The 22939-nt window shown below is 60.4% G+C and overlaps 4 protein-coding genes across 11 annotated transcripts; 1 reads left to right on the plus strand and 3 right to left on the minus strand.

Moving 5' to 3' along the window:
- On the minus strand, positions 1-3900 carry LOC128082991 (alpha-N-acetylgalactosaminide alpha-2,6-sialyltransferase 2-like). Of its 3 annotated transcripts, XM_052687789.1 has the most exons (9): positions 3743-3900; positions 3244-3379; positions 2968-3133; positions 2677-2842; positions 2466-2604; positions 2274-2377; positions 2110-2193; positions 1929-2028; positions 1-1732 (listed from the first exon to the last, which is right to left on the minus strand). In XM_052687789.1, exons 1-9 carry the CDS (start codon positions 3898-3900, stop codon positions 1553-1555), a joined length of 1233 nt encoding a protein of 410 aa, XP_052543749.1. In that variant the 3' UTR covers positions 1-1552. The 3 variants fall into 3 exon arrangements, with proteins under 3 accessions (XP_052543749.1, XP_052543748.1, XP_052543750.1); XM_052687788.1 differs by lacking the exon at positions 3743-3900 and having other exon boundaries at positions 3244-3725; XM_052687790.1 differs by lacking the exons at positions 1929-2028; positions 3743-3900 and having other exon boundaries at positions 1604-1732; positions 3244-3728.
- A 1596-nt stretch (positions 3901-5496) lies between these two features.
- On the minus strand, positions 5497-17481 carry CEP131 (centrosomal protein 131). Of its 3 annotated transcripts, XM_052687781.1 has the most exons (26): positions 17212-17481; positions 16446-16531; positions 15709-15823; positions 15247-15365; positions 14708-14821; positions 14456-14605; positions 14051-14168; positions 13276-13392; positions 12172-12340; positions 11942-12042; positions 11629-11811; positions 11131-11322; positions 10882-11019; positions 10241-10366; positions 10028-10144; positions 9160-9189; positions 8667-8769; positions 8320-8521; positions 7994-8101; positions 7792-7909; positions 7504-7578; positions 7280-7422; positions 6969-7146; positions 6692-6888; positions 5821-5881; positions 5497-5745 (listed from the first exon to the last, which is right to left on the minus strand). In XM_052687781.1, the coding sequence occupies exons 1-26, from the start codon at positions 17377-17379 to the stop codon at positions 5671-5673; spliced, it is 3303 nt and encodes a 1100-aa protein (XP_052543741.1). In that variant the 5' UTR covers positions 17380-17481; the 3' UTR covers positions 5497-5670. The 3 variants fall into 3 exon arrangements, with proteins under 3 accessions (XP_052543741.1, XP_052543742.1, XP_052543744.1); XM_052687782.1 differs by lacking the exon at positions 9160-9189 and having other exon boundaries at positions 17212-17479; XM_052687784.1 differs by lacking the exons at positions 5497-5745; positions 5821-5881 and adding an exon at positions 5911-6086 and having other exon boundaries at positions 17212-17480.
- Positions 17482-17801: 320 nt separating this feature from the next.
- TEPSIN (TEPSIN adaptor related protein complex 4 accessory protein) lies at positions 17802-22013 on the minus strand. 3 transcript variants are annotated; one of them, XM_052687785.1, is made up of 13 exons: positions 21902-22012; positions 21532-21604; positions 21367-21458; positions 21187-21280; positions 20978-21045; positions 20782-20860; positions 20395-20466; positions 20083-20289; positions 19813-19987; positions 19447-19560; positions 19217-19295; positions 18945-19079; positions 17802-18645 (listed from the first exon to the last, which is right to left on the minus strand). In XM_052687785.1, the coding sequence occupies exons 1-13, from the start codon at positions 21941-21943 to the stop codon at positions 18154-18156; spliced, it is 1722 nt and encodes a 573-aa protein (XP_052543745.1). In that variant the 5' UTR covers positions 21944-22012; the 3' UTR covers positions 17802-18153. The 3 variants fall into 3 exon arrangements, with proteins under 3 accessions (XP_052543745.1, XP_052543746.1, XP_052543747.1); XM_052687786.1 differs by lacking the exon at positions 19447-19560 and having other exon boundaries at positions 21902-22013; XM_052687787.1 differs by having other exon boundaries at positions 21187-21456; positions 21902-21937.
- An 80-nt stretch (positions 22014-22093) lies between these two features.
- NDUFAF8 (NADH:ubiquinone oxidoreductase complex assembly factor 8) lies at positions 22094-22937 on the plus strand. 2 transcript variants are annotated; one of them, XM_052687791.1, is made up of 3 exons: positions 22094-22461; positions 22547-22657; positions 22741-22937. In XM_052687791.1, the coding sequence occupies exons 1-3, from the start codon at positions 22315-22317 to the stop codon at positions 22759-22761; spliced, it is 279 nt and encodes a 92-aa protein (XP_052543751.1). In that variant the 5' UTR covers positions 22094-22314; the 3' UTR covers positions 22762-22937. The 2 variants fall into 2 exon arrangements, with proteins under 2 accessions (XP_052543751.1, XP_052543752.1); XM_052687792.1 differs by having other exon boundaries at positions 22547-22654.
- The last annotated feature ends 2 nt before the right edge of the window (positions 22938-22939 follow it).

Below are 22939 nucleotides of genomic sequence, written 5' to 3' on the forward strand. Positions count from 1 at the left end.
TGACTGATGCTTTTAAAATTTGAAGCCAAATTTTGCATACAACAATTAATTTTTTACAAGACTTCAAGCTTGCAAAGAACACCACGCCGCACATGTCACGTTGCCGCAAATAGATACAGGGCTGGAAGAACTGCAGACTTCACAGGGAATAAACATTCCTCCATCATCAGGAACCAGCTCGCTCCTTCGTGCTACTGCTGCCCCCCAGTACGAGCACACCCACGCCCCCCCCCACTGCCCCAGCCATGTGCAGGCCATGTCCCAATGCTCTGGCTCAGCGCAGACCCGGGACACCCACATGTCCCCTGTGCATCATGCTGGGATGGAGCTTTGGGCTCCAGGGATGGGGATGTTGTGGGGTGGGGAGGTGACAGAGGGCAGAGGGTGCCATGGGGAGGTGGTGGCCTTGCGGGGCTGTTCCCATGGCCCTGCTCCGTGCGCTGCTGAGCTGGCACAGCTGAGTCACCACAAGGCAGAACATACCCATGGGTGGGCGGGCAGCTTGCAGCAGGCACCCACAGCCCATCCCGATGGAGCCTTCTGGCTGTGGGGTGGCTGTGGTCGAAATAACCCAGGCGTCGTGTTGGATGCTCGGCGTGGGATGGGAACTGGGATCGTCCCCTCCAGCCACCCGGCCACTTTGTCTGGGGCTGCAGCTAATCCCTGCTGGGCAGACACCAGCTTGAGCCACAATCTCTGCACAGCGGCTGCCAAAAGCACCCGGCCCTCCTGACCTCCTTCCCACCGAGCAGCTCTGCCCGCTCTCGGGCTCCACTGATCCTGGCTAATCCACGGCGGGAGGGAGGCTCCTTAATTGGGGAGCTTGGCACAGCCGGCGAGTGACTGCTGCGCTGCTCTGCTCCATCTGCCTGCAGGGATGGGGCAGGGTTGTGGCAGGCAGGCAGTTGCCCTGGGCCTGGGGACCCTGGGTGCCATGCAGCAGCAGGGCTCGGGCAGCCATCCGGTGTAAATCTGCAGCCCCAGTTATGCAACGCCGCTGGTTTATTCATGCCTGAACTGGGCACTGGCCTAGAAAAAGCTCTGTGATGCTGGGGAGAGACAGGGATGGGGGCAGAGCCCCCCGGGAGAGCAGCAGGAGTGACGGGCACGAAGGGCGCCAGGGGCCCTCCCAGCCACAGAATGGGGGATGTGGACAGGGGCTGCCGCCTCAGGGCTATGGCAACAAACAGAGGATGCTACAAATCCCTCCCCAGGGTAGAGGCATTGCAGAGCCCCCCAGATGGGCAGGAGGCAGCCCCAGCAGGAGATGCCACTATACAACCACATTAGGGACTCACCCATGAGCCCCTTGCACACACAGCAGCCCCCCATGGAGTCACAGCACCAGATTCTCCCTGGGTGTTTCACCACTCCCATTCTCCAGGTAGGGACAGGTTCAATTCCTATTTCTCCCGCACTCAGATTCACGTGATTCATTAATTTTACCCCACAGCAGAGCTGTGCAGGGCCTGGAAAAACTCATCACAAACTCTGCTCGAGTCCCAGCTCCTCACTCACAGGTCCCAGCAGCACACCCAGCCCCCCGACAGCATCACGTCCCCTCTGAGCCGGTGTAGAGCCACAGGATCCCGCTGCTCTGCAGTCGCTGCCACAGCTGCATCTCCATCCTCAGGTCATGGTTGATGAAGAACTGCACCTCCTTGTGCCCACGGTCGAAGTAGTGATCTGAGTACGCCCGGTAGCCCGGTGTCATGAACCCAAAGGCACTAACCTGCAAGACACAGGGCTGAGCTCACCACCCTGGCACAGGGGATGGGGCAGTGCTGTGGGAGCAGATCTACGAGCAGTGACCGTGGCAGAGGGGGTGCGTGGATGCCAAGTGGGAGGCAGCAGCGTTGCTGGGTGGGGTGGAGGGCTGCAGGAGCTGTGCTGCACCCAGAGCAGAGCTGTGGACACAGGGTGCCCACCTGGTCACAGGTGTGGATGGCGGTCAGCAGCATCACGGCGCCGGTGGAGGGCCGGTACAGCTGCCAGAGTGGGGTGGCCAGGATGTGGGAACGGAGGAATCTGCAGGGAGTGAATGGGAGCCTGAGAGACCTCCAGCAGTGGGATGGGAAAGGGGAATCCCCCCACCTGGGGGCTTCTTACCGGTTCCTGAGGTAGCGGATGAAATCCGGGTGCAGCATCCTAAATTTCCCCACCTGCAGGTCCTCCCCAAAGAATTCCTGGGGGCTGTGGGGAGGTGCAGGCAGCTGCTGGGAGCAGTGGGGCACAGGGATGTGCTTGTGTCCTCCCCACACACGACCACTTACCGGACCCCCTCATCCCGACCGCTGTCCACACGCTGCTGGCTCAGGGCCGCCCGCAGCAGCAGGTAATCACGGTCGTGGTCTGGGAGGAAGACGTAGCAAGTTTCCTGCAGCAAAGGACGCACCAACAATCAAAGAGATGACAACGGTGCTGTGCACACAGCTCCCCTGTCCCCCTGCCCCACTATTCCCCACCGGTGTTTGGGGTGGATGCCGGAAGCCATCGGCGGCGTAGCTGTGCAGCGCGTTCACCATGGTGTTGGTGGAGAAGACGTAGAAGGACGTCCTGCTGCCAACATCGTGCTCAAAGCCCTCCGTGATGGCCCCGTTCACCCTGCAAAGGGACGTACAGGGAGGTGGTGGTGGTTCCCCCTCAGCTGCACCCGGCCGTGCCCTACGCCCTCACCTGAACACGTAGTCATGAGCATCAATGGCGGGGCCCATGCCGGAGCCGTGGAGGATGCCCCCATTGCCCACCACGGCACAGCGGATGCAACTTGCGGCCAGAGGGCGGGTGTCAAAGAGCAGAGCGCTGCTCGAGGCGTTGAGGAGGGACAGGGATGACTTCAGCACTGCGGGCGGCAGGAGGCGGGGGTCTCCTATTCAGCACTCTCTCCTCCCTCTCCACGGGATGGTGCTGTTCTCCCTTTCCTGTGCAACGGGCACAGGGACCCGCCGTGCCCCCACCCGCACGCACCATCCCAGCGGATGTCCTTCCAGCCGTGAGCCCCCCTGTATCGGCGCAGCCGCTGGTACTCATCCTGCTGTGCGTGCCGTGCCCACTGCAGCACCGGGATGGTGGGCAGGAAAGTGTCCCCAAACTCGGTGGCCCCAATTCTCTTCCTGATGCTGTTGGGACAGCCCTGGAAGCACAGGGGACGAGTGACCGCACGGCACAGCACCTTCATGATGTCCTGCAGCTAGGGACATGATACCTCTGTGTCCCTGCCCCAGCCCTGTGGCACTGCTATACCGAGCTGCTGTAGGTCTCATCCTGCCCATATGTGTCCCCGAGGTCTGGTGGCATGCCAGGGACAGGGGATGGCTGTGCTGCCTGTGTCACCTGCTGTGGGGCTGCTGTGGTTGTGGCTCTATGGTGGACAGGAGTCCTGCAGGAAGAGAGAGGAGGCCAGGAGAGATGCAGGGGGGTCCTATCCCCATCCCCAGCCCTGCGACAGAAGGTGCAGAGGAGGCTCAGGACAGGTGCAGGTGTGCCGCTGTGGCTCTGCCCGCACCCATCTGAGCAGTGCTGTGCCACCCCAACCCCACAAAACAGAAAGCAGGAGCTGGGCTTGGAGTCACCTCTTTGGGCCCCAGGCCTGGGCCAGGAGCTGCACCGAGCACAGAACCCAGAGAGGGGGCAGGCACAGGTGGGTTCGGGGTTAATCATTCCCCAGGGCAATGCGGCTCTGGAGCAAAACAACCCCACGGCCAGGGGGCCGCACCGCTCCCACCCCACTGCCCCACCATACCTGGAGAGCTGGAGCCACAGGCTGCGCTGTGCGGGCAGCGGCAGGAGCAGCAGCAGCACGGCGAGCAGGGCGAGGAGCAGCCCGGTGCTGCGGGCACAGCGTCCCGAGCACAGCGTCAGGGCTGGGGGGCAGCAGCGGGCTCCTGGGGGTCTTCTCATGGTGGATGCTTGCAGGGAGGGATGGGAGCCTCAGCCTTGGTGCAGGGCTCAAGGTGGAAAGCGCTCCTGTCTTCTCCCCTGCCTTCCTCCCGTCGGCCTTGGGACTCCGTGGCCGCTGTGCCCGTGTGACAAAGTACAGCTGGAGCGGGGACAGCCAGCATCCAGCCCCAGGCAGCACGGTGCAGATGGGACAGAGCGCAGCTCAGGGCACGGTGCGGAGCGCTGCGGGCGGAAGCTGCATGAAAGGGGGGAAATGGAACTCAGGAAGCAGTTAGAGAAGCAAGAACAGTAAAAGCAGGGCTCACAGCAAGTCATCGCCCCAGATGGGTGCGTGTTTCCTGGAGGGCTGTCACCCAGCACTGCAGGATGGACCCTCAGGGACCCTCAGGGCCGTGCTTACAGCCATGCTATGGTCACACGCAGAGCTCGGCAGCGCAGCTCACTGCTGCCTACACTTCTTACAGCCACAGAATTGCCAGCTATTGGCACAGCTCAGTGACACAGAACCAACCATGAGCACAGCTTTAGAACCCCGTTACCTGGGCTTTCCAGCACCTTCTGCCGATCAGGCTGAACTCCGACTGTCAGCACACAGCACAGTAATTGCACACTCGATGCAGATTTCTGGTTATGAATCATTCAGTCTTTGGGGCAAGCAGGAAACAGAGGCGTCCCTTGTCATCACTGTGGGTTTTGCCATCCAGCAGCCATGGCAGTGCAGGTGCCACTTGGGGTTTTCTGCTGGGTTGTATGGGCAGCATCACCCCATGCTCCACCATGGTATCACTGCGGGGTAACACGGAAGGTGGCTGTTCTTACCACAGTGCCAAAAAAGGGGAGAGAGAAAGAAAGGGGGAACTGGTGCACAATCAGCTGCTTGTGTGGTTTGGCCGTTTGCAGCATGAAATGGAGTGTTTTATGGGAAACGACCATCAGGGAGATGGCTTTTATGGGAGGTGACCCAGAGAGAACACTGTGCCTGCTGTGCCCTCTGTCCTGTGGACAGACACAGAGCCTGGCTGAAGGCACGTGTCAGCCCTGGGACTCCAATGAGAAAAACCTGCTGTCCTCGAGCAGCAGCCCTGGCCTTCTTGGAGAGAAAAGCCTGCACAAGAGGGGTCACACACTGCCTGACAAGAGGAAACAGATGCCGTGAGCTCAGCGCAGGCGTTTCCCAATGTTGTTGGGTGGTGGTGAGGGATTTGCGGAGCTGTGAGATCGCATCCTGCCCTGGTCCCGTCTCCTCCCAGCAGCCTGGTTTCTCCCGTTGCACTTCCCAGCTATTTCATTTGAAAGGCAGAACGGGGCTGCAGAACAGACAGCAAGCTGCTGGGCCACGGCTCTCCTCTCCCCCCACACCCTGAGGTGGCAGGGAACAGGCTGTGCTCAGCCCACTGCCAGCACACGGCACTGACCTCCCCTCTGCACAGAGCTCAGGGCCCCTCACTGCCCACAGGGCTCAGCCCCCGGCTCCCAGCACAGCTCAGGGCCACGCAGGGAGGGGATGCACGCATCAGAGAAGAAAAGAAACAAAAAAAGCCCTGGATGCCAACAGCACAGAGGCTCCCCTCTCCCCAAGGACATATAGATCAAAGCTGTAGAAACCAGAGCAGCTTTTATTGTTAAAACACAACCACCAGAAATCCAAACGCTGCCACGTGGCCCCACTGGGACCCCCGACTGAGGCACCAATTAAAAAAAAAAGGGGAGGGAAGAAGGAGGCCACCCCCAGCCCCACGGTAGGGGCCCATGCACCCAGGTGCCACAGGGCTATTCGGCAGCCAGCAGCTGCCGGCGCTGCTGCTCCAGGAGGGCTTCCAGGTGGTCGGCTCTCTGCACTGCAGCCTGTGAAGACAGCGAGCCAGGGTGAGCTGTGCCTGGGAAGTGCCACAGGAAGGGCAGGGGCAGCAACCTGCTCACCTCGTACTGCTTCCGAAGGCTGCTCACGTTCTCCTCCTTCCTCGCCACGGCCGTCTTCACCCTGAGCAGGGAGATGGGGAGAGGCTGAGCCCAGCGCCCAGCTCTCATCGCTCCCGGATCTGGGCACAGCAAAAAGCTGCCCCTCTCCTCCACACCCCAAGCAAGCTGCAGCACCATCAGAGCAGCTGCTCTGGACCTCAGGTGCCCCTTCATGCTACGAGCACTGCTATTCACTTTGGTAGCACTACGCATTTGAATCAAGCCATCTGCAGGAAGAATGGGACGTGAGTTTCACATGACTTCATTAACTAAAGAAATTTCTTCCCAGTTCTTCCTAGCAAACCCCCACTGGCTCATGGCTTAGTGTGCATGGTGGTAATGCATTGGCCCATGCTCAGGGCATGACCCTGCCTCTCCAAGTAAAGCACTGGGCTGGCTCTGGGAAAGCCTCTGAGCTCTGCCTGCTCACTGCAGCTAGTGGTGAACAGTCCTGCAAAGGTACAGGAGGGATCAGCCTTTACATGGACAGCAGCCAGCACAGCCCCTGCCCCACACTGAAAGTGCTCCTGCAGAAGACAATGTGCTTCCCCATCACATTCCTGTTCTGCTTGCAGAATCCCTCCCCCGCAGGCAGGAAAAGCAAAGGACCAGCTGCTTGACGCCCATCCAGCACCAGCAGTGCCAGAACCCATGCTCTCTACAGCCCTGAAGCACTCCTGGAGCTATGGCAACTACTTCCCACCTCCATGTCCATGCAGGAGCTTAATGTGGGCCCGCAGCAGGCTGCAGAACATGTGCTGGACCAGCAGGAACCCCCCAGGCCAGCCGTGTGCCTCTGCCCCAGCTGCAAGCCCAGCACAAAGCCCCTCACCTCCTATGGACCTCCTCCAGCTCTCGCTCCTTCTCCCGTACCACCCTGTCCAGCTCCAGGCGTTGCCGGGCACGCAGCTCCGCCATCTCTGCCTTCAGCCTCTTGTTCTCCTCCTCGGTGCCCACCAGCCTGTCTGCAAACTCCTGCCGGATCACTTCTGCCAGGCTGCTCCTCTCCTGTGACAGCTGGTCCCGTACCTGCAGGGTGACACCGGTGTGACCCCGTGCTGTGATGCAGCGTGCTGGAGGCAGACCCACCAACCCTGCTCTCTGCTCACCTTCCGGATCTCCTCCACCTCCTGCTCCTTGTGCTTCAGCAGGCCCTGCAGACGGATGCTCTCCCCTTCCAGTTCCACCAGCCGCCCCTTCAACTCGTTGCAGCGCTCCTGCAGCTTCCTCTCAGACCTCTCCAGTTCCTGCAGCTCCACCTCGTACTTGTCCCGGATCCTCTTGATCCTAAAGGAGAAGAGGACAGAGCCCAGTGCTGCAGCCACACGGGAGATCCCCAGCCCCAGCACGTGTCCAGAGCTCCCTGCACAGGCTTGGAAGACAGGGAAGGCAATCGGGAGCACCCTCTCTCCCTCCCCACCTGTTCTCAGCCGCCCGCTCGCACTCCTCCTTGGCGGAGGACATGTCGGCCTCCAGGCGCTGGATGACCAACTCAATCTCTTTGTCCCTCTCCTTCCTCACCTCCTCCCTAAGCTCCCGCTCCCGGGAGAGCAGCCAGGCTTCCTGGAAACAGCAACAGAGGGGGAAACATCAGCTCTGAGCCTGAGGGCAGCACCTCCCAAGCAGGGCAGCCCCAGCCATTACCTCCTTCTTCACATAGCTGGCCTCCCAGGCCTGTTTCTCAAGCTCCAGTCGGTCCTTCAGCACCTTCACTTCTGTCTACAGATGGACATGGAAGAGAATCTCAGCTCCAGTGGGTACAGCTGGGCATAGCCCTCCCTCATCCCACGTGCGCATGCTGCCCACAGGGTGCCAGCACGCAGCTCCACGCACGCAGCTCCTGGTTGTGTCAGGACACAGGGAACGGACTGTATGCACCCAGAAAAGCCCTGCTCGTGCTGCTAGGCCCCAAGGGACAGAGGAGCAACACACCTGATGCCGCCTCTCCTGCTCCTCCTTCTCTCTGGCATACTCCTCCTTCAGTGCAGCAGTGACAGCCAAGCTGCTCGCCTCCAGCTGCCGCCTCAGCTCCTCCACCTCTGCTCTCTGCCTGTCCACACACAGCCCACAGCTCACAACGTGCCAGGGGGACACGGCACATGGCACAGAGCCACCCCCCAGCCCCAGCCCTCACCTGGCTGCCTGCTGGCTGAGCCGCTCCTTCTCCTCGGCCACCTCTGCATAGAGCCGGCGCCGCTGCTGCTGCAGTGCTTGTTCCTCCTGCTCCAGCTGCTTCTCACACCTGGGGGCAGAGCAGTCTCAGCAAGGTGCAAGGCTCAGGGCATTTGGGCCCCCAGCACAGAGCTGCAGGGCTTTCCCTCCACCCTGCCCTGTATGCCATCCAACAGATCTCTGGAGGATGCCCAGATACCACCTCCTGGGGCTGCCCCACGTGCCCCACTGCTGACAGCACCAGGAACCCACTGTGGCTGGCTGCTGGATGCCACGAGCCCCACATACCGCTGCCGGGCCAGCTCCCTCTCCCGCTGGCTCTGCTCCTCCTTCTGCTGCTCCAGCAGTCCCCGCAGCTCCTCCGCCTGCCTGCAGTACCGCTGTGCTGCCCGCTCGTCTGATTGCAGCAGCTCGGCCTCATGCAGCATCTTCAGCTTCTGAATGTCCTGACGGTGCTTGGTGATCAGCTTCTGGATCTCTGGCTCCAGTCCTGGGGCAGTAGGGAGGATGCTCAGCACAACCCAGAGCTCTGCGGGTGTCTCAGCCCTGGCCACAGTGGCACGGATGGGTTGGGAAGGGTTGAGCAGACATGCACAGGTTTTCTTGTGTTCCATCTCTATCCAACGGGTTCGTACCTTTCACAGTGATCTCTTTGATCTTTTTGGTTTTCTCATCAATCCACTTTTCCCTCCTGATCTTCTCCGTTGCACTCATGAGTTCCTTGAGCTTTTTGATCTCCTGTTTGGAAGCCAATAGCAAAACTTCAGAGAGAAACTAGGGAAGAAAACCCTTATTAGTTCAAGCTGTAGCAAAGGGCATCGCAGGCAGGAGCTGACGTCCTCAGCTGCGTGCAGCCCACACACTTGCTGGCCGTGGCTGGGAGCACCTATCAGAGAGGAGAGGGGAACCTGAGGCTGGGCAATGGCTGCAGGTCAGGGTGTGCGTGTGCTTCCTCCTCCAGCCTCCCCTTCCCTGGGGACATGGGGCTGAGGCTCTGCTGCACGGGAGTCTCCCATCCCACAGCTGTGGGGAAGGGGTGTCCACACACCCAGCCCTGCTGCAGGGTGGATGGGTTGGTGCATGCAGGCAGAAGGGCAAAGACACAAGAAGAGTGAAGGATGCATTTACCTCACAAAAGGGGCCCAAAGCACGCCAGACCTGGGGAGAAAGAAAGGAGGAGAGGGAGAGAGAAAAGGGAATCACAGAACGACGGGGGCAGAGAGGAGAAAGCAGGGAAGAAGTAAAACCAAATGGTTACAAGCATGGGAGAGCAGGGACAACCACAGGGGCTCAGGGGAAGAAGAGAAGCTCCTGGGCTGTTTCTGCTGGGAGCAGGGAGAGGGAACTGCAGCAGCAAATCCAGGCACAGCAATACCATGCTGGCTTTATCCTCAAAGCATAGCAGCATGAAAACATGAGCCCAGCAAGTCTTTGCTGTTTTTGTGTGAGGGCTGAACAGGCTCAGACGTGTGTGAATGCTGCAGGAGTTCTGGACAAGGATAACAGGGAGCAGGTCAGCAGGATGAGCCCCACAGCGGGGCCACAAAGCAGCAGAGATGAGGCAAGCTGTTCCCTCCTGCAGGGCAGGAGGGCAAGGACCAGCAGTAGCACCGCAGCAGGACCACACAGCCCCACCTCCAGGGACAGGTGACATAAAGAGCATCGTGACACCCACAGAACTCTGCTGTGTGACCCAAACACCCCGTGCTACCTTATCATCTTCTCCTCACTTAGTTCTGCAAAGGGGGTTGGATGTAACCCAGCACAGGAGACCGTCACAGGTACACATCCTTCTTGGCACTGGGTTTATGCCACCACTCAGTCAGTCCCATGCACCCAGCTTCAGACAGCACAGACCCTTAGCCAGGGCAAAGCCCTGTGCCTCACTACCTACAGCCAGCAACTGGGCTTCCCTGAGGTGCAAAACCACACTGCTTGGGAGCCCCTGCCACATCCCATCCCCTCTCCCTGCAGCCCACCTGCCCTCTCCCCTCACCAGCTCGTGCTGCTCCTGCATCTGAGTGAGCTTCTTGCTGTACTTCTGGTCCACTTGTTTCAGCTCTGCCACCACAGTCTCACATTTCTCGCTCAGCACCTTCTTGTCATCTATGAGCTGAGAAGGGTGAAAAAAGAATCAGGCAAACAGGCAGGGCGCAGCCAGTCCCACATCTGGCTGCAGAAACAGCAGGCTGAGGTGGGATGGTATTACCTGGTCGATGAAGGCCAGATGTCTCTGGATAGCTGCCTCGTACTGCTCCCTCTGCAGCTGGAGCTGGTGGCCAAGCTCCTTCTCAGTCTGCTTGACGTGCCGGACAGTAAGCTCCCTCTGCTGAGCCTTTTATGTAGGGAAGAAAGAACCACAAGACATGAGAGGGAGTAGCTGCAACAGCACACACACAGATATAATACATAACTATTAAATCTGGAGGGCACGCTGGGCAGAACCACCAGAGCAGCTACACCAAAGCCCTCGGGTGCTCAAGCCACCTGCCCTGCTCAGCAAGGAGCCCAAAGCCCCAATGACAAAGGGAAGGAGTTCAGCGCAGGACCGAGGGCTTCTGGACTGCCCAAGGCAAACTTCGAACAGCAGGCAGCCAAGAGAAGGCCAAGAGAAGCCCACAGCAGACCAGGAAGGATCTTGCAGACCTTTTACCATGCTAACAAGGACCAAGATCGCTGCACGGCTCAGCAGCCTCTGGCTGCCCACATGAGCTCTCTGCAGCGCTACGCACTGCTGGGCACAGGCAGGAAACCTGTGATCTTGTGCTTCAAAGACGCTGCTCCAAAAGAACGTCTGCTGAGGGCTCTTTGTCCTCCTTCCCAGCAAGCAAGAGCATCTGGCTCACACACCAAGGCTGTCTGCAGCAGGCTGATGGCTCGCTTCTTCTCCTCCACTTCCAGCTTCAGCCTCATGATGGAGCTCGTGACCTCCGTGGCAACAGCCGACGCCTGCTCCAAGTGAGCCAGCTCCTCTTCAGACAGGAGCCCCTGGGATAGGGAAAAAAAAGAATAAGGGAAGGTAGAGACCACGTGGAACCTTGGCAAGGGCAGAGGCCCGCCCCTGTGGGGTCCACCACCCCAGCACAACCCAGTGCTCACCTCCCGCTGCGTGGCTGAGGTGGCAGATCTGGGCCTCTCCTGCTCAGACTTCTCCATCTCATCCAAGAAACTGATGATACTTTGGAGTTTGGCCTCTGAGAGCAGGGCCCCATCCTCAGGGACACCGGGGGAGTGGTTCAGCTTCCCAAATTTCTCCAAGTTGTCAGCAGTCAGGGAGTTGGAGCCGGGCTCCTGCAGGGTGGATGCAGCTGTTGCATGGGACACTGCAGCTCCAGCAGCGTGGGAGGCTTGGAGGGGCTGCACTGCAACTCAGTCCTCTATCTGCTCTAGGGAGCAGCCCCATTCTTTGTGCTCAGCCCTCACAGGTTTTGCTCATCCTTGGGGACACCCCAGCTGCGCCAAACTCCTCCACTACCTTCTCCAGCACACCCAGTGGCAGGGAACCAGCCACATTTCCCAGCCTTCCTGCCCTCCACAACTCACAAGTGAGGAGGCTCTGCCTGGGACCAATGCAACTCTCCCCAGCCCTCTCCTTACCCCATCTACCCAGGTGTATTTGTCTTTCTTGAAGAGCTTTGGAGGAGGCAGCAGCTCTGGTTCTTCCTCCAGCAGCCTCAGTGTGTCCAGCAGCTCACTGAGCGTCACCTTGGACGGAGCCCTGCTGACAGCAGTCACCACTGTCTCCAGATCCTCGCCTCCTGTCTCTCTGGAGCTCACATCCTGGAGGAGATGATGGCGTAGCTTAGAGTCAAACAGTTTGCTGGATCTCCACAGAAGCGAACCCAGGCTCCAAAGCCACCCCAGCAGAACAGTTTGTGCCAGGAACACCTCGAGGCGAAGCCAGACCCACCTGCAGCTTGTCCTCCACACCATGATCCTGTGAAGGCGTGGAGCTGAGCTCTGCGAGGCCGCTTGCTTCTGGCTCTGCAGCTACAGAATGGAAATTGGCATCTGCAGGAAGCAGACTGCTCTCATGTGCTTGCAACAAGCAGCTCCCCAGAGTGAGAACCACCCCTCCAACACCCTCCTTCCCCCGTCACACACTGCTCCAAAGCATGGACACCTGCAGCAGGGACTCACCGGCATTGTTGGCTTTGATGATGCTGCTGGCTGGACTGCCGTTCCGTGCAGAAGCAGGCTTGGCAGGTTTTTTCTTTGCTATCCTTCTGCTCTCCTTCACCTGTGCCAGCTCTTCTTCTGCCAAGCGCTTTGTGTCAGAAGCCTTTTGAGCCCTTTTCTGATGCAGCTCCTGTAGGGACAGAGACGTCATCAGGTCTTGCCCAGCACAGGGTGGTGCTGACACACTGGAGCAAGGGCTAAGAGACAGCAGCACACCGCACAGCCAGCTCTGCATGGTTAACAAGGCCAACTCTGCTCAGAGAAAGTGCAAGCTCAGGAAGAGCAGCTCTGCTCCTGGCTGCTGGGAGCAGAGGGGTGGTGGTGGACGAGGTCCTGCATGCCCTTGTGCAGCGTTCTTTGCTGCCCTGTGAAGGACCTCTGAATGGACCACACTGCATCAGCAGCTCAAGGGCCAAGCAAAGCAGTGCCTGGGGGCTGCTTCAGCTGTGTTCTGGGAAGTCAGTGAAGGCACGAGCACGTGTCTGCAGGGCTGCTGCAGCATTTCACAGCTGCTCACTGCTGTGCCTCCCACAGCACTCCCCTGAAACATGACTCCATATAGGCCAAAGAGAAACTGGGGCTTTTAAAACTCTTCCCAGCTCTATTGCAATCCAAATGAGCAACTCCCTGAGGTCTGTAGCAGGCCCAGCCCCTCATCCGTGCTCCAGGAGCACCCGTCCCCTCCTGCCATCAAGGGCTGCCAAGAACACGGCGAGGACAGCGAGGTGCTGAGCTCTGCTCTGTGCTCCTGGCACTGATGCAGGAAGCACAACACAGAGCGACCCGAGCCCAAGGACAGACCCTCAGGGGACCTCTCTCGTCCTTGGCCGCCCCGAGGAGCTGCGGTTATTGCCCTCAGTTTGAGTGCAGTCTCCCTTTCCTTGAGAACTTAATGGAAACCAGCACTGGGTGAGCTGCCAAGCTTGGCAGGAGCGCAAAGGAAAACTGCTCTGTGGCACCTCAGCCTCCACAGGGAGCGCTCACTAGAATTCAGCTTCATGGAAAGCCCCTCGAGATGCAGAGGAGAGGCTGAGGTCCTGTTGCAGCACAGGGCCTTGTCCCTACCTGGATGGCAGCACGCCGTGCCAGCCGTGCTTTCTCCTCTCGGATCTTCCGGCGTTCCTCATCCTTCCTGTCACGCAAATCCAGGACGTTCCTCTCCTCCTGCTGCTGCTGCCTTTCCTTCCAGAGAGAAAGGTCAATGCTGTGACTGGGAGCTCGTCCACATCCAAAGCAGTGGGAAGGGATGTACCCCCCCCAAAGTCACCCCATCCCACAGCCCACCCCTCCTCGCAGGAAAAGACCCCTCCAAAAAGCTCCACTTTACAGCAGCTTCTTTTCTCTAGACACCAAATGCAATTATTAGTCATCCGAGGCTGAAACCACCAAGGAGACAAGGCTTAAAAATAGCATCTCACAAACAAGAGCCACAATGCTCTTTGTTATTTGGATAAATAATTAAACACAGCGAAACACAAATAGCTGCAGATGACACGTCACTCCCTAACGAGCCAATCGTTACTGGTTCACTGCAGCGAGCTGCGAGAGGACTTCCCTCCTCTGACCATGAGAGCAACCAAGACAGCAACAGCACGAACTCTGCCCCATTCTCCCTGCCTGCTGCTGGAGAGGCTCCTGGCTGCATCCCACGGCACCCTGACAGGGCCAGGAGCCGCTGCAATGCAAGAGCAAAGCCCCCCTGTGCCCTGCAGCCCAGCTTTGGGCTGGTAGATGTGACAGTAAGGAAAAGCCAGAGCAGGGGACAGAGCAGGGGACAGAGCAGGGGACAGAGCAGGGGACAGAGCAGGGGACAGAGCAGGGGACAGAGCAGGGGACAGACCTCCCTCTTGGCAGCCAGCAAGCGCCCCAGAGCCGCTGCTCCCGCCCTGCGCCGCTGCGAGTGCCGTCGGTACCAGCGCTGGATGGTCACGGCAGCGAGGTTCACCTGCTGGATGAACCTGCAAGGGAAGCAGCATCAGCCCCACGGCCCCCCACCTTCACCTCCTGCCACAGCAAAGCAGGGACGGCTCAGCCCAGCCCTGCACCCCAGCCCAGCGAGGTACACGCAGAGGAACACGTTCTTTTGATTGGGATGATGCAAAGGGCACAGAGCTGAGCGGCGGGCAGGGAGAAGCCGCTCAACCCTGTGTGCCAAGAGAAGCAATTCCCAGGCCCAAACTCCCACAAGACAACAACAAACCCGGTCCCATGCCATCCTGCTGCCTCTCCCATCCACCCAGCTCACCTCTCTGCCTCCTCTTCCGTCACCTCCTTCCTCCGGGGCAGGCTGCTGTTGTTGTTGCGGGTCAGGATATTGTTGCTGGAGAAATTCTTCTGAGATTTCATGAAGCTGCTGCTCTCGCTGTCCTCGTTCGCAGTCGCTTTGATGATGTTGCTAAGGCAGAAGATGAAGCCACTGGAACCATCCCAGCCGGCTCTGCCTCACACAGATGTGGGGTCGGTGCAGCCCTCAGACCAGCAGCTGGCCCACACTTACTTGAGGGAGCTCGGAGCCTGGTTGGAGCTTTTGGGTGCAGGGCCCTTGTCAGTGGTGGAATAGTTATTGTGCACCATGGTGGTGACACAGTTCCCCATCGCGCCCTTATTGCTCCTTGCATGTATGGAAAAGAACACATGATGACTGGATCTGAAGGAAACAGCACATCCTGCAGTGACCTTCACCACTGCCTCGAGCGTTCCTTGCAGCAAGCAGGGGAGGATGCAGGAGCTGTTACCCCACAGACAATGCACACAGCCCAGCAGACACAACAGCCTGCTGCTCACGCTGTGCTGAACACTCACACTTAAAACTTTCCCAGCCCCAGGGGTTTCACATCTTACTCCTTCCCCTTCCCAGAACTCCAGTGGCCTCAACCCAAATGAACCACGCTCCTTCGTACCCCCAGGCACATCCCTCATCAGGGCCCAGCACAGCACAAGCACAGCACTGGCACCGCCTCCTCTGCCCAAGCATTTTCTGTTTGGTTCCTTCAGCACCAGGCCTGCACGTTGCTGGCTCAGGGCCACCCCTCCTACCTATTGTTGGCTGTGAAATTGGCTGCTAGGAGCACGGTGGCTTCCTTTTTCCTCATGCCTGCTGGAGGCTCAGCAGTACGGGAGCCAGAAGGGCCGGGGAAGATTCGTGGCTGATCGTCCTGCCATGGGGGGAACATGAATAAGAGTGAGCAAGCACCAAACCAGCCCCTTGTTCTTCCTCCAGAAACCCACTTCCCCCCCAAGCAAGGGAATATCTCAGCTCTGCAGCACTGCAGTCCTCCTGCACTGTCACCTGCCTCCCTCAGAGCCAGGTGCACGGAGCTGCAGCCACAGCCCTGGGCTTAGATACTGTGCCAACTGCAGGAGGAGCAGGGATCAGCCCAGCTGCCGCGGACACCCCGTATTCCCACTGTGCTCAGACCTTGGGGAATCCCTCCCACCAGACCCCCATCCCACGCTCTGCTCCTTGTGCCAGCAGCCAGCTCAGCCTACAACCCTCACCAGGATGTTCCACGTGGTTTTCTTTTCCAGAGAGGTTTTGCTCACACTCGCCACCTTCTTTCTTCCACTAGAACTGCTCTCAAAGAAGGGCAGGAAGTCTCCTGTCTGCTCTGAGCTTCAGCCCGAAGGCAAAGAGAAGGAAAGGATACGTGTCCTGGGGTTAATATTGAATGCATGCACATGGCAACGAGGCAGTCATAGCAGGATTCCCATCGCTCAGGCTGCTCCAGCAAGAAGCCTACTCTGATCTGGGCTCAGCAGCGTGGCTGCAGCACAGCAGTGGCTGACAAAGGCACAGCACGCAGAGGCATAGGGAAAAATGGACAGAGAATCATCACACAGCCACAAATCTAGGAATGATACCTTTTTTACACAGAACGTTATGCTTCTGCAGGGCGTGTGGAGAGAAAATAAATTGAAGGGCAAGAAGAACTGAAAATTTCCATTCAAAGATGGGCTCTGGGAGGTCAGTGGAGTCAAGAGAACAGCCCTCTTCTATCACAGCCCAACTACGCTCAGGTAAGTCCAGGAGTCGCTGCAAATGAAAAGCTCCATCCTTATTTCCCCAGTTCTCAATCACGCGCCCTTCCCTGAATACAGGGGACCTTAGCTTTGCAAAACCAGGTGAGGACCTGCAATGTGTGTGACGGAACGTCTCAGTGCCTGGCTGTGCACGGCTTTGGTTTCCTGGTGGGACAGGAGAGCAGGCAGAGCGGTGCTACACACTGCAGCCATACCTGTGCGTGCTGTTCGCCCGCTGGTTGACCTGGGTGGTGCTGTTGGACCTCCGGAGGTTGTTGATGGCCCTGGATCCTGCATCCTCCTGGGGAGGAGAAAGCAAAACTCAGGGGGGATCGCCAATAACAGCTTGGGTGGGTGCTGCCCTGCCAGCCCTGCCGTGATGCTCAGACACCCCACTAACAACATGGGTATCCCCAGCTCCCTGCCAGGCTCCCGCTGAACAGGTGGGGCTGTGCTTGTTTGCTGAGCTGCCCAGCACACAGCAGGGCTGGGCTCGTTACCTGCCCGGCAAACAAACACCGAGGCAGAACGCCAAGGCAGCAGCAACCACTCAGCCGGCAGAGAACCCCTCCTCCAGCAGGATCCTCAGAGCAGGAGAGCATGCAGTGGGTTTGGGTATCTCCCAGCGCTCCAGATGTGCCCTCCCCAGGGCAGAGCGCAGGGGAGCACCTCCGTGCAACGCACCCCAGGGAACCAACGGCCTTCTCGGCCCCAGGGCACGCTGCTGGCACACGGTCAATCAATGCCAACTCAACCACCGGCCTCCAGGACCCGCAGGTCCTTCCCAGCAGCTCAGCCCCGTACCCACACCGATGCACTCAGTTATTCCTCCCCGACCGCACGACTCCGCCCCTGTCCTCGCACAATCCCACCGCGCTCCTCCCTGCCCAGCCCCATCTCCCATCTCCCTGGCCGTTCTCTGACGCAGCCCCCAAAGCCCCCCATCCCAACCCACCTCTTCCCCAGCACAGCATCACCCACCAGCGCGTTCCTTTTCGTTTTTCCATCGCCGACGACCGACACGGAGCGCACCACGTGCTTGGCGGTCGAGGCGCTGCCGGGCCGTCGCGTCACGGGCACGGGCATCCCGGTAAGGCTCAGCTCCACGGCGCCGCCCGGGCACGAGCAGCTGCTCCGAGCGCTCCTCATCTTGCGGCGGGGCGAGGAACGGCCCCACGCGGAGGCCGCGAGCGCGCGACCCCGCAGCCCGCCGGACCCCCGGCCCGAGTGCAGCCGCCCTGCCGGCCCCAGGCCTCGCCCCGCCCCCCACCTGCCCGCGCCGTCCGCCCGCCCTCATTGGTCAACGCGAAGGGGGGCGGGGGCCGCGCCATTGGATGAGGCGGCTGTCGGTCAGAGGGGGAATGGGCGGAGCTACGCGGGGCGGAGCAAAGAGCCGGATTGGCTGAGGCGAACAAGGGGGCGGGAGGTGGGAACGATGGGGGCGGGGCTAGAAGGGCTGCGGAGTCCGGAGGCGCGGGCTGTACGGCGGAAGGGGCTCTGGCTCCAAAGGGGCTCTGGGACGGGGACTGTGAGGGCCGAGGCCCCAGCAAGCACTCGGAGGCAGCCGCAGGTCCCATCCGGGCTCAGGTTTATTGGTGCTTTCCGGCTGCGGCCCCACCAGCATCACCGCAGCGCGACCCCTACAGCTCTGACCCTGCGTCCAACTCAGGGCGTCCCCGGCCCTAGGAGTGCAGGGTCTGCAGCACGGACCCCCACGGGTCAGGCCGGGCCACCTACCTTCCCAGAACGGGAAGTGACAGACTCCTTAAAGCTCTGCCACCGGCCCCATTTCATATCCTATAGCTCCCCGGCAGCGCCCAAGTGCAGCCCCATTGCCTCGTCTCCATAGGGCTGCTTGTTGGTGAGAAGCCCACGCTGAGCCCCACAGCCATCGCCTGCAGCCCTGCAGGATCCCGGAGGCAGCTATGCGTTGAGGAAGGAGAAGGCTGAGGGCTCTGCGTCGCTTGGATCAGGCATGGTGTCACCTTGGGGCTGTGGCAACGTCCGCGGCTCCGCAGGCGGTGAGTGCAGGGTGAGCGCCGTGCCCGGCAGTGCCACCAGCTCCATGCCAGCAAACAGGGACAGGCTGCGGGTGGGCACTGCTGTCGTGCCCACATCCCCCACCAACCTGCTCGCTGCCTCCTGTCTGTGTGCGACAGGCACTGCTGTGGGGCCTGGCTGCTCCCAGGGCTCCTCTTCCAATGCCGGCTCTGTCTCCACAGCTGGTGCAGTGCCAGGGAGCGTGGGTGCAGACAGGGGCTGGAGGATGCTTTCATCGAGCAGGGGTGGGATGTCTGTCAGCAGGTCCCCGGTGCATGGGGCTGAGCCCTCAGCGAGGGTAGATGGAGCTGAGCACGGGCGTGAGGTTTTAGGGGACGGGCGGCCTCTGCATAGAGCCTCAAACTGCCGCAGGATCTGGGAGGAGAGGTGAAACAGGGCACAGTGAGCATCAGCAGTATGAGGGGCTTGGCCCCAGCATCTTCTCTCAGGGACCCATGACCTGGGCATCAGTGCCTGCAGCCACCCTCAGGGCAGAAGGGTCTGCGGGCTCTGGGAGCAGCAGCACAATCCCGGGGCACGATTACTGCCCATCCATTATGCACAGAACCAACTCCAAGGGTTGGCAGCAAGGGGTGCCCCCAGGGACAGGGTAACAAAGTGCACAGAGTGCACCACCATCTGGGGAGGAGTCGTGGGGATGTCCCAGGAGTCACCTTGGTTGCTCGGTTGGCCACAGGGCCGGGGCTGCCTTGGCTGAGCTGCTGCAGTTGCTGTCGTGTTCCTGCAAAGATCTGGTCCAGAGCCAGCAGGTCGGAGCACATGAGGGATGAGATGGCGCTCATGGACCGCTGTAGGGGGACAAGAGCTGAGCAGGGCAGCAGGCACCAAAATCTCCAAGCTTGGCAGAGCTGCTTCCCCTGTCCCTCCTGAGCCTGCAGCCCCCCAATGGCAGATGCAAACCAGCAGCAGCCCCGTGGGCACTCACCATGCGGACATTGTCACTGGGGTCCTCCAGGGCCCGACTGAGCAGCTCCAGCACCACCTCGCAGTTCAGCAGCCCACACCTGGCACAGAGACAGCAGTTATGGACACACGCAGCACCCCACGAGCACTTTGGCCTTGTAGTCAGGGCCAGCAGGCAGGGCTCACGCTGCCCCACCAAGCCCACACCACAGACACCCACACTCCTGGGGAGCATCCACCTTGGGCACTTACTCCTTGAGGAAGTGCTGTGCCTCCTCCCTGGTCAGGAAGACCCTGGCACCCTGGGTCAGCGCTGACACCAGGCTCACCTCCCTCAGGCAATCACCCAGGCTGTCAGCATCCACCCTGCACAGGGAAAGCACAGTGATGGGGACAGCCCTGCTCCCTCCTATGCATGCAGCGTCTCTGCAGTCAGCTCTATCTGCCTGAGGGCTGTCCAGACCAGGAGGACAAACGCCCCCAGAAGAACAGAGCCTGTCAGCTCCAGGAGATGGAAAATACAGTATGGAAAAAAAAAAAAGGCACCGTGCAGATGGAGAAACCATCTCAAAAGAACTCAGAGCACACAGAGAAGTGTGCCTAGATCCCCATTCTTACCTCTCAGCCCCGCTCACCAGCTCCCGGCTGGCCCCAGAGTGACTGTCGCTGCCCGATTTGCTGTAGGTGTCTGAGGTGCGGCTCAGGTCACCATTCTCCTGCGAGGAGTTCTGGGAGCTGTGCCCGCTGTCTGCCTCCTCCCAGCCGCCCCCCGCCAGCCCCGGCTGGTGGCTCACTGAAAGGACAGCAACAGCAAAGCAGGAAGTGACCCAGAAGGAGACCAAACCACCCCAAAACACAGTGGGGTGGACAGCACAGGGGGTGACGCACCTCGGGCAATGTGAGCTGTAGTGGCTGCAGGTGGATTGGTTGAGCTGGCCAGGCTCCTGGCAGGAGAAGGAGCTGTCACAGGCTGGTAGGCATCCTCATGGAGTTCCCCACAGTGAGACCGGGGTCCCTCCGGTGAGGGAAGCACAGCATTGGCCACCGCTTCAGCTGCTCGCTGGATGGTGCTGAGCAGGGCTTCACCTGCTGAGGCTGGGAAAGAGCCTTGGGAAGCTGAGAGTCTGGCCCAAAGTCTCTGGGGGGCAGCACCCCTGCAGGGTGAGGGCAATGCCCAGCAAGAGTTTCAGAGGCACTTACCGGAGCCGCCTCTCTCGCTGCTGAAGCCAAATCCTTGCATGGAGCTGCAGGGACTGGATTTGGAACCCATGCCTAGGGGAGGTATGAGGCACAATCAGAAAGAGCAGAGGCATTTTGGGTCTCCCCTCACTGCTGTTCCTCCCCAAGAAAGCACAGTAGAGCCTTTGGATCTGCATGGGGGAGATGGGAGCCAGAGCACTTGAAGAGAACACTTATGGCAGCCTGTATCTCTGTTTACCTGGGTACAATTCTCTGTCCAACACAATACTCTCAGCCTGTAACAGGCAGAGCTGTGGGACATCAGTCCCAATGCACCAGCAAGCAATAAGAGGAGGCCAGACCACAGCAAAGCACTGGAGCTGGGGGTACAGCACAGCCTGCACTTACCTGCAGGAGGCAGGGGACGGGCAGGCAGTGTGGTAACGGCTGGGAGCAGAGCATCCGAGAAGAGAAAGCTGGCCAAGTCCTGCCAGGAGAGAGAGATGCTTGAGAGAGAACTGAGGAGCACCAGGCACAGGGAGTGGGAGCTGCTCCAGCCTCCATTGCAGTGCCCAGGCACAGAGGTAACAGGGCCAGCACTCACCTGTGCAGCAGCCCGGACCTTCTGGTTTAAGCTGTTGCCGTGGAGGGGATCTGGGGGCCCAGTGAATGCTGCAAGGCACGAGGATGAGCAGGCTGGGGCTGAACCCGGCCTTGTCCAGGGCAGAAGCTGCACCAGGCTGTTCCATAGAGCCATAGGAGCACCGACACAGAGCCCCTCCCTGCCCCCCGCCCTACTCCTCACCCCATTACCTGCAGCCTCCCGAATGAAGGCAGCGTTCCTCCTCAGCTGCAGGAGGAACTGGGGTGAACCCTGGGCACACGTGTGCTGCAGGATCTTCAGCACCTGACAGGGTGTTGGGGGTCCAACATTGGGGTGAAGAGTCCACTCCACAGCTCCGCCACTGCCCCCAGCCCGCAGCAATGCCATACCTTCAGCTTGACGTGGCAGGAGCCGCTGCGCAGCCGGCCCAGCAGGAACTCCAGCAGGCACTGGCTGCTGCCTGCCGACTCACGAGAGATCTCTGGGCCGCTCGTTAGGGATGGATCTCACACCATCACCAGCTCCCACCCGGCCCCAGCTCCCCCAAAGGATACTGCTGATCTCCTCCAGCACGAATCCGGGGCACGGCCCCTCCTCGTCCGCAGTGCCACGCAGCAGCACCGGCAGCTAAGAGTAGGAACGGTGAGGGCTGCCTACGGAACCCTCCCCACCACCACCCCCCAGGGATAACTGGTGACGTCACGTCCCCACGGTGACGTCAGGCCCCTCTTGGTGACATCACGTCACTGCCGGTGAAGGCCTCACGGTGCCAAGAGCGGGGCTGGGCGGCGGTTGGGCAGAGGAGACCCGGCGCAGGGATGGGTGAGGGATGCGGCGATGACATCGCGACGGGCGAAGTGACGCCACATCCCCGGCAGCCCCCCCTCCCCTCCGGCCGCCCCCCCGCCCCAGCACGGCCCGTACCCGGCTCAGGAAGCACAACCGGTCCCGCAACGGCACCGCCATGACAGTCCGACTCAGTTCCTGCCCGGCCCCAATTTGGCTTCAAACTTCCGCCTTCCGGAAAACGCAGCGCACCAATGAGAGTGCAAGGTTCTCCGAATCCGCCAATCAGCAGTCAGGAAGGGCGGAGCTCCGGGCGGAAGCGGTCTCCGAGGCTGACGCCAGCAGCAAAGGGGCGGGAGACGGGAAGTAAACAGCAAGGCTCTTCGCCAATCAGAGCTACATCTGGCGAGCGACCAATCTGAAGCCGGTCAGGAGGCGGGTGTTGTGCGCAACCAATCCACGCCGTCAGCCGCCCACTCTAGCCAATCCGAGCAAGCAGAGCACTGACAGACTCAGCGTTCCCCCTATCAAAATGCCAAGAGGGCGGGCACATGGGTGAGCAGGCCTGGCGGCTAACAGCTCTTCCGCCATCATGGCGGCGCCCAAAGTATGAGGCGATGTCGGGTCGAGGCGTTTGGCTCCGGGCTCGAGCGCGGCTGCGGCGCTTCCCCGCACTGCTGGCGGGCTGCGGGGAGCAGGTGGGGCCGGGCCGGGAGCATTCTCAGTGACCCAGACACCTCGGTAGGCCTCGGTGACCCCGCTTCTTTCCTCTTCCCGCTTTAGGCATCGGCTTACGGGCGCTGCGTGGCCGCGGCCTCCGCTGGAAGTGTGGAGCTACGGCGGGACGTCTGCCTGCGGGAGTTCCAGGCCCTGCGGGAGTGCTTCGCCCGCGCGGTAGGCCCGGGGTGCTGCCTCAGGGGTTCCGGGTGGGGAGAGTACCGGTACCGGCAGCAGCGCTCACTCGGTTTCCTCCGCAGGCGGCGGCGGCGGCCAAGTGATTGAGGTGCCGGAGGTGACAGCGGCGACTGCAGCTGCGGTGCGGGGGGGTGGAGCTCGGGGTTGGCGGCGTTATGGGCCCGGCCCCGGGCTCCTTCGCCCCCACGCAGAAGCTTTTCCCCGCTCAGCAATGCCTGTGTGGGAACCGCGGCCCGTTTATTAAAAAATTAAAATCAGATG

Source organism: Tympanuchus pallidicinctus, unplaced genomic scaffold (assembly GCF_026119805.1).
Source record: "Tympanuchus pallidicinctus isolate F22 unplaced genomic scaffold, pur_lepc_1.0 scaffold23, whole genome shotgun sequence".
Lineage (NCBI taxonomy): Eukaryota > Metazoa > Chordata > Aves > Galliformes > Phasianidae > Tympanuchus > Tympanuchus pallidicinctus.

Excerpts from the sequence above, each read along its gene's own strand:
- LOC128082991 (XM_052687788.1), bottom strand. The coding sequence starts at position 3,660 with ATGATTAACCCCGAACCCACCTGTGCCTGCCCCCTCTCTGGGTTCTGT. Across the intron at positions 2,605-2,676 it reads GCTCATGACTACGTGTTCAG|GGTGAACGGGGCCATCACGG; the intron begins GTGAGGGCGTAG and ends GTCCCTTTGCAG. Across the intron at positions 2,029-2,109 it reads ATCCGCTACCTCAGGAACCG|ATTCCTCCGTTCCCACATCC; the intron begins GTAAGAAGCCCC and ends CACTCCCTGCAG.
- CEP131 (XM_052687781.1), bottom strand. The coding sequence starts at position 17,379 with ATGAGGAGCGCTCGGAGCAGCTGCTCGTGCCCGGGCGGCGCCGTGGAG. Across the intron at positions 15,824-16,445 it reads CGGGCGAACAGCACGCACAG|CTCAGAGCAGACAGGAGACT; the intron begins GTATGGCTGCAG and ends TTCGGGCTGAAG. Across the intron at positions 11,020-11,130 it reads CCTCAGCCACGCAGCGGGAG|GGGCTCCTGTCTGAAGAGGA; the intron begins GTGAGCACTGGG and ends TCCCTATCCCAG.
- TEPSIN (XM_052687785.1), bottom strand. The coding sequence starts at position 21,943 with ATGGCGGTGCCGTTGCGGGACCGGTTGTGCTTCCTGAGCCGG. Across the intron at positions 21,046-21,186 it reads CTTCATTCGGGAGGCTGCAG|CATTCACTGGGCCCCCAGAT; the intron begins GTAATGGGGTGA and ends CGTGCCTTGCAG. Across the intron at positions 19,561-19,812 it reads CTGGTGAGCGGGGCTGAGAG|GGTGGATGCTGACAGCCTGG; the intron begins GTAAGAATGGGG and ends TTCCCTGTGCAG.
- NDUFAF8 (XM_052687791.1), top strand. The coding sequence starts at position 22,315 with ATGGGTGAGCAGGCCTGGCGGCTAACAGCTCTTCCGCCATCATGGCGG. Across the intron at positions 22,462-22,546 it reads TGGCGGGCTGCGGGGAGCAG|GCATCGGCTTACGGGCGCTG; the intron begins GTGGGGCCGGGC and ends TTCCCGCTTTAG. Across the intron at positions 22,658-22,740 it reads GGGAGTGCTTCGCCCGCGCG|GCGGCGGCGGCGGCCAAGTG; the intron begins GTAGGCCCGGGG and ends TTTCCTCCGCAG.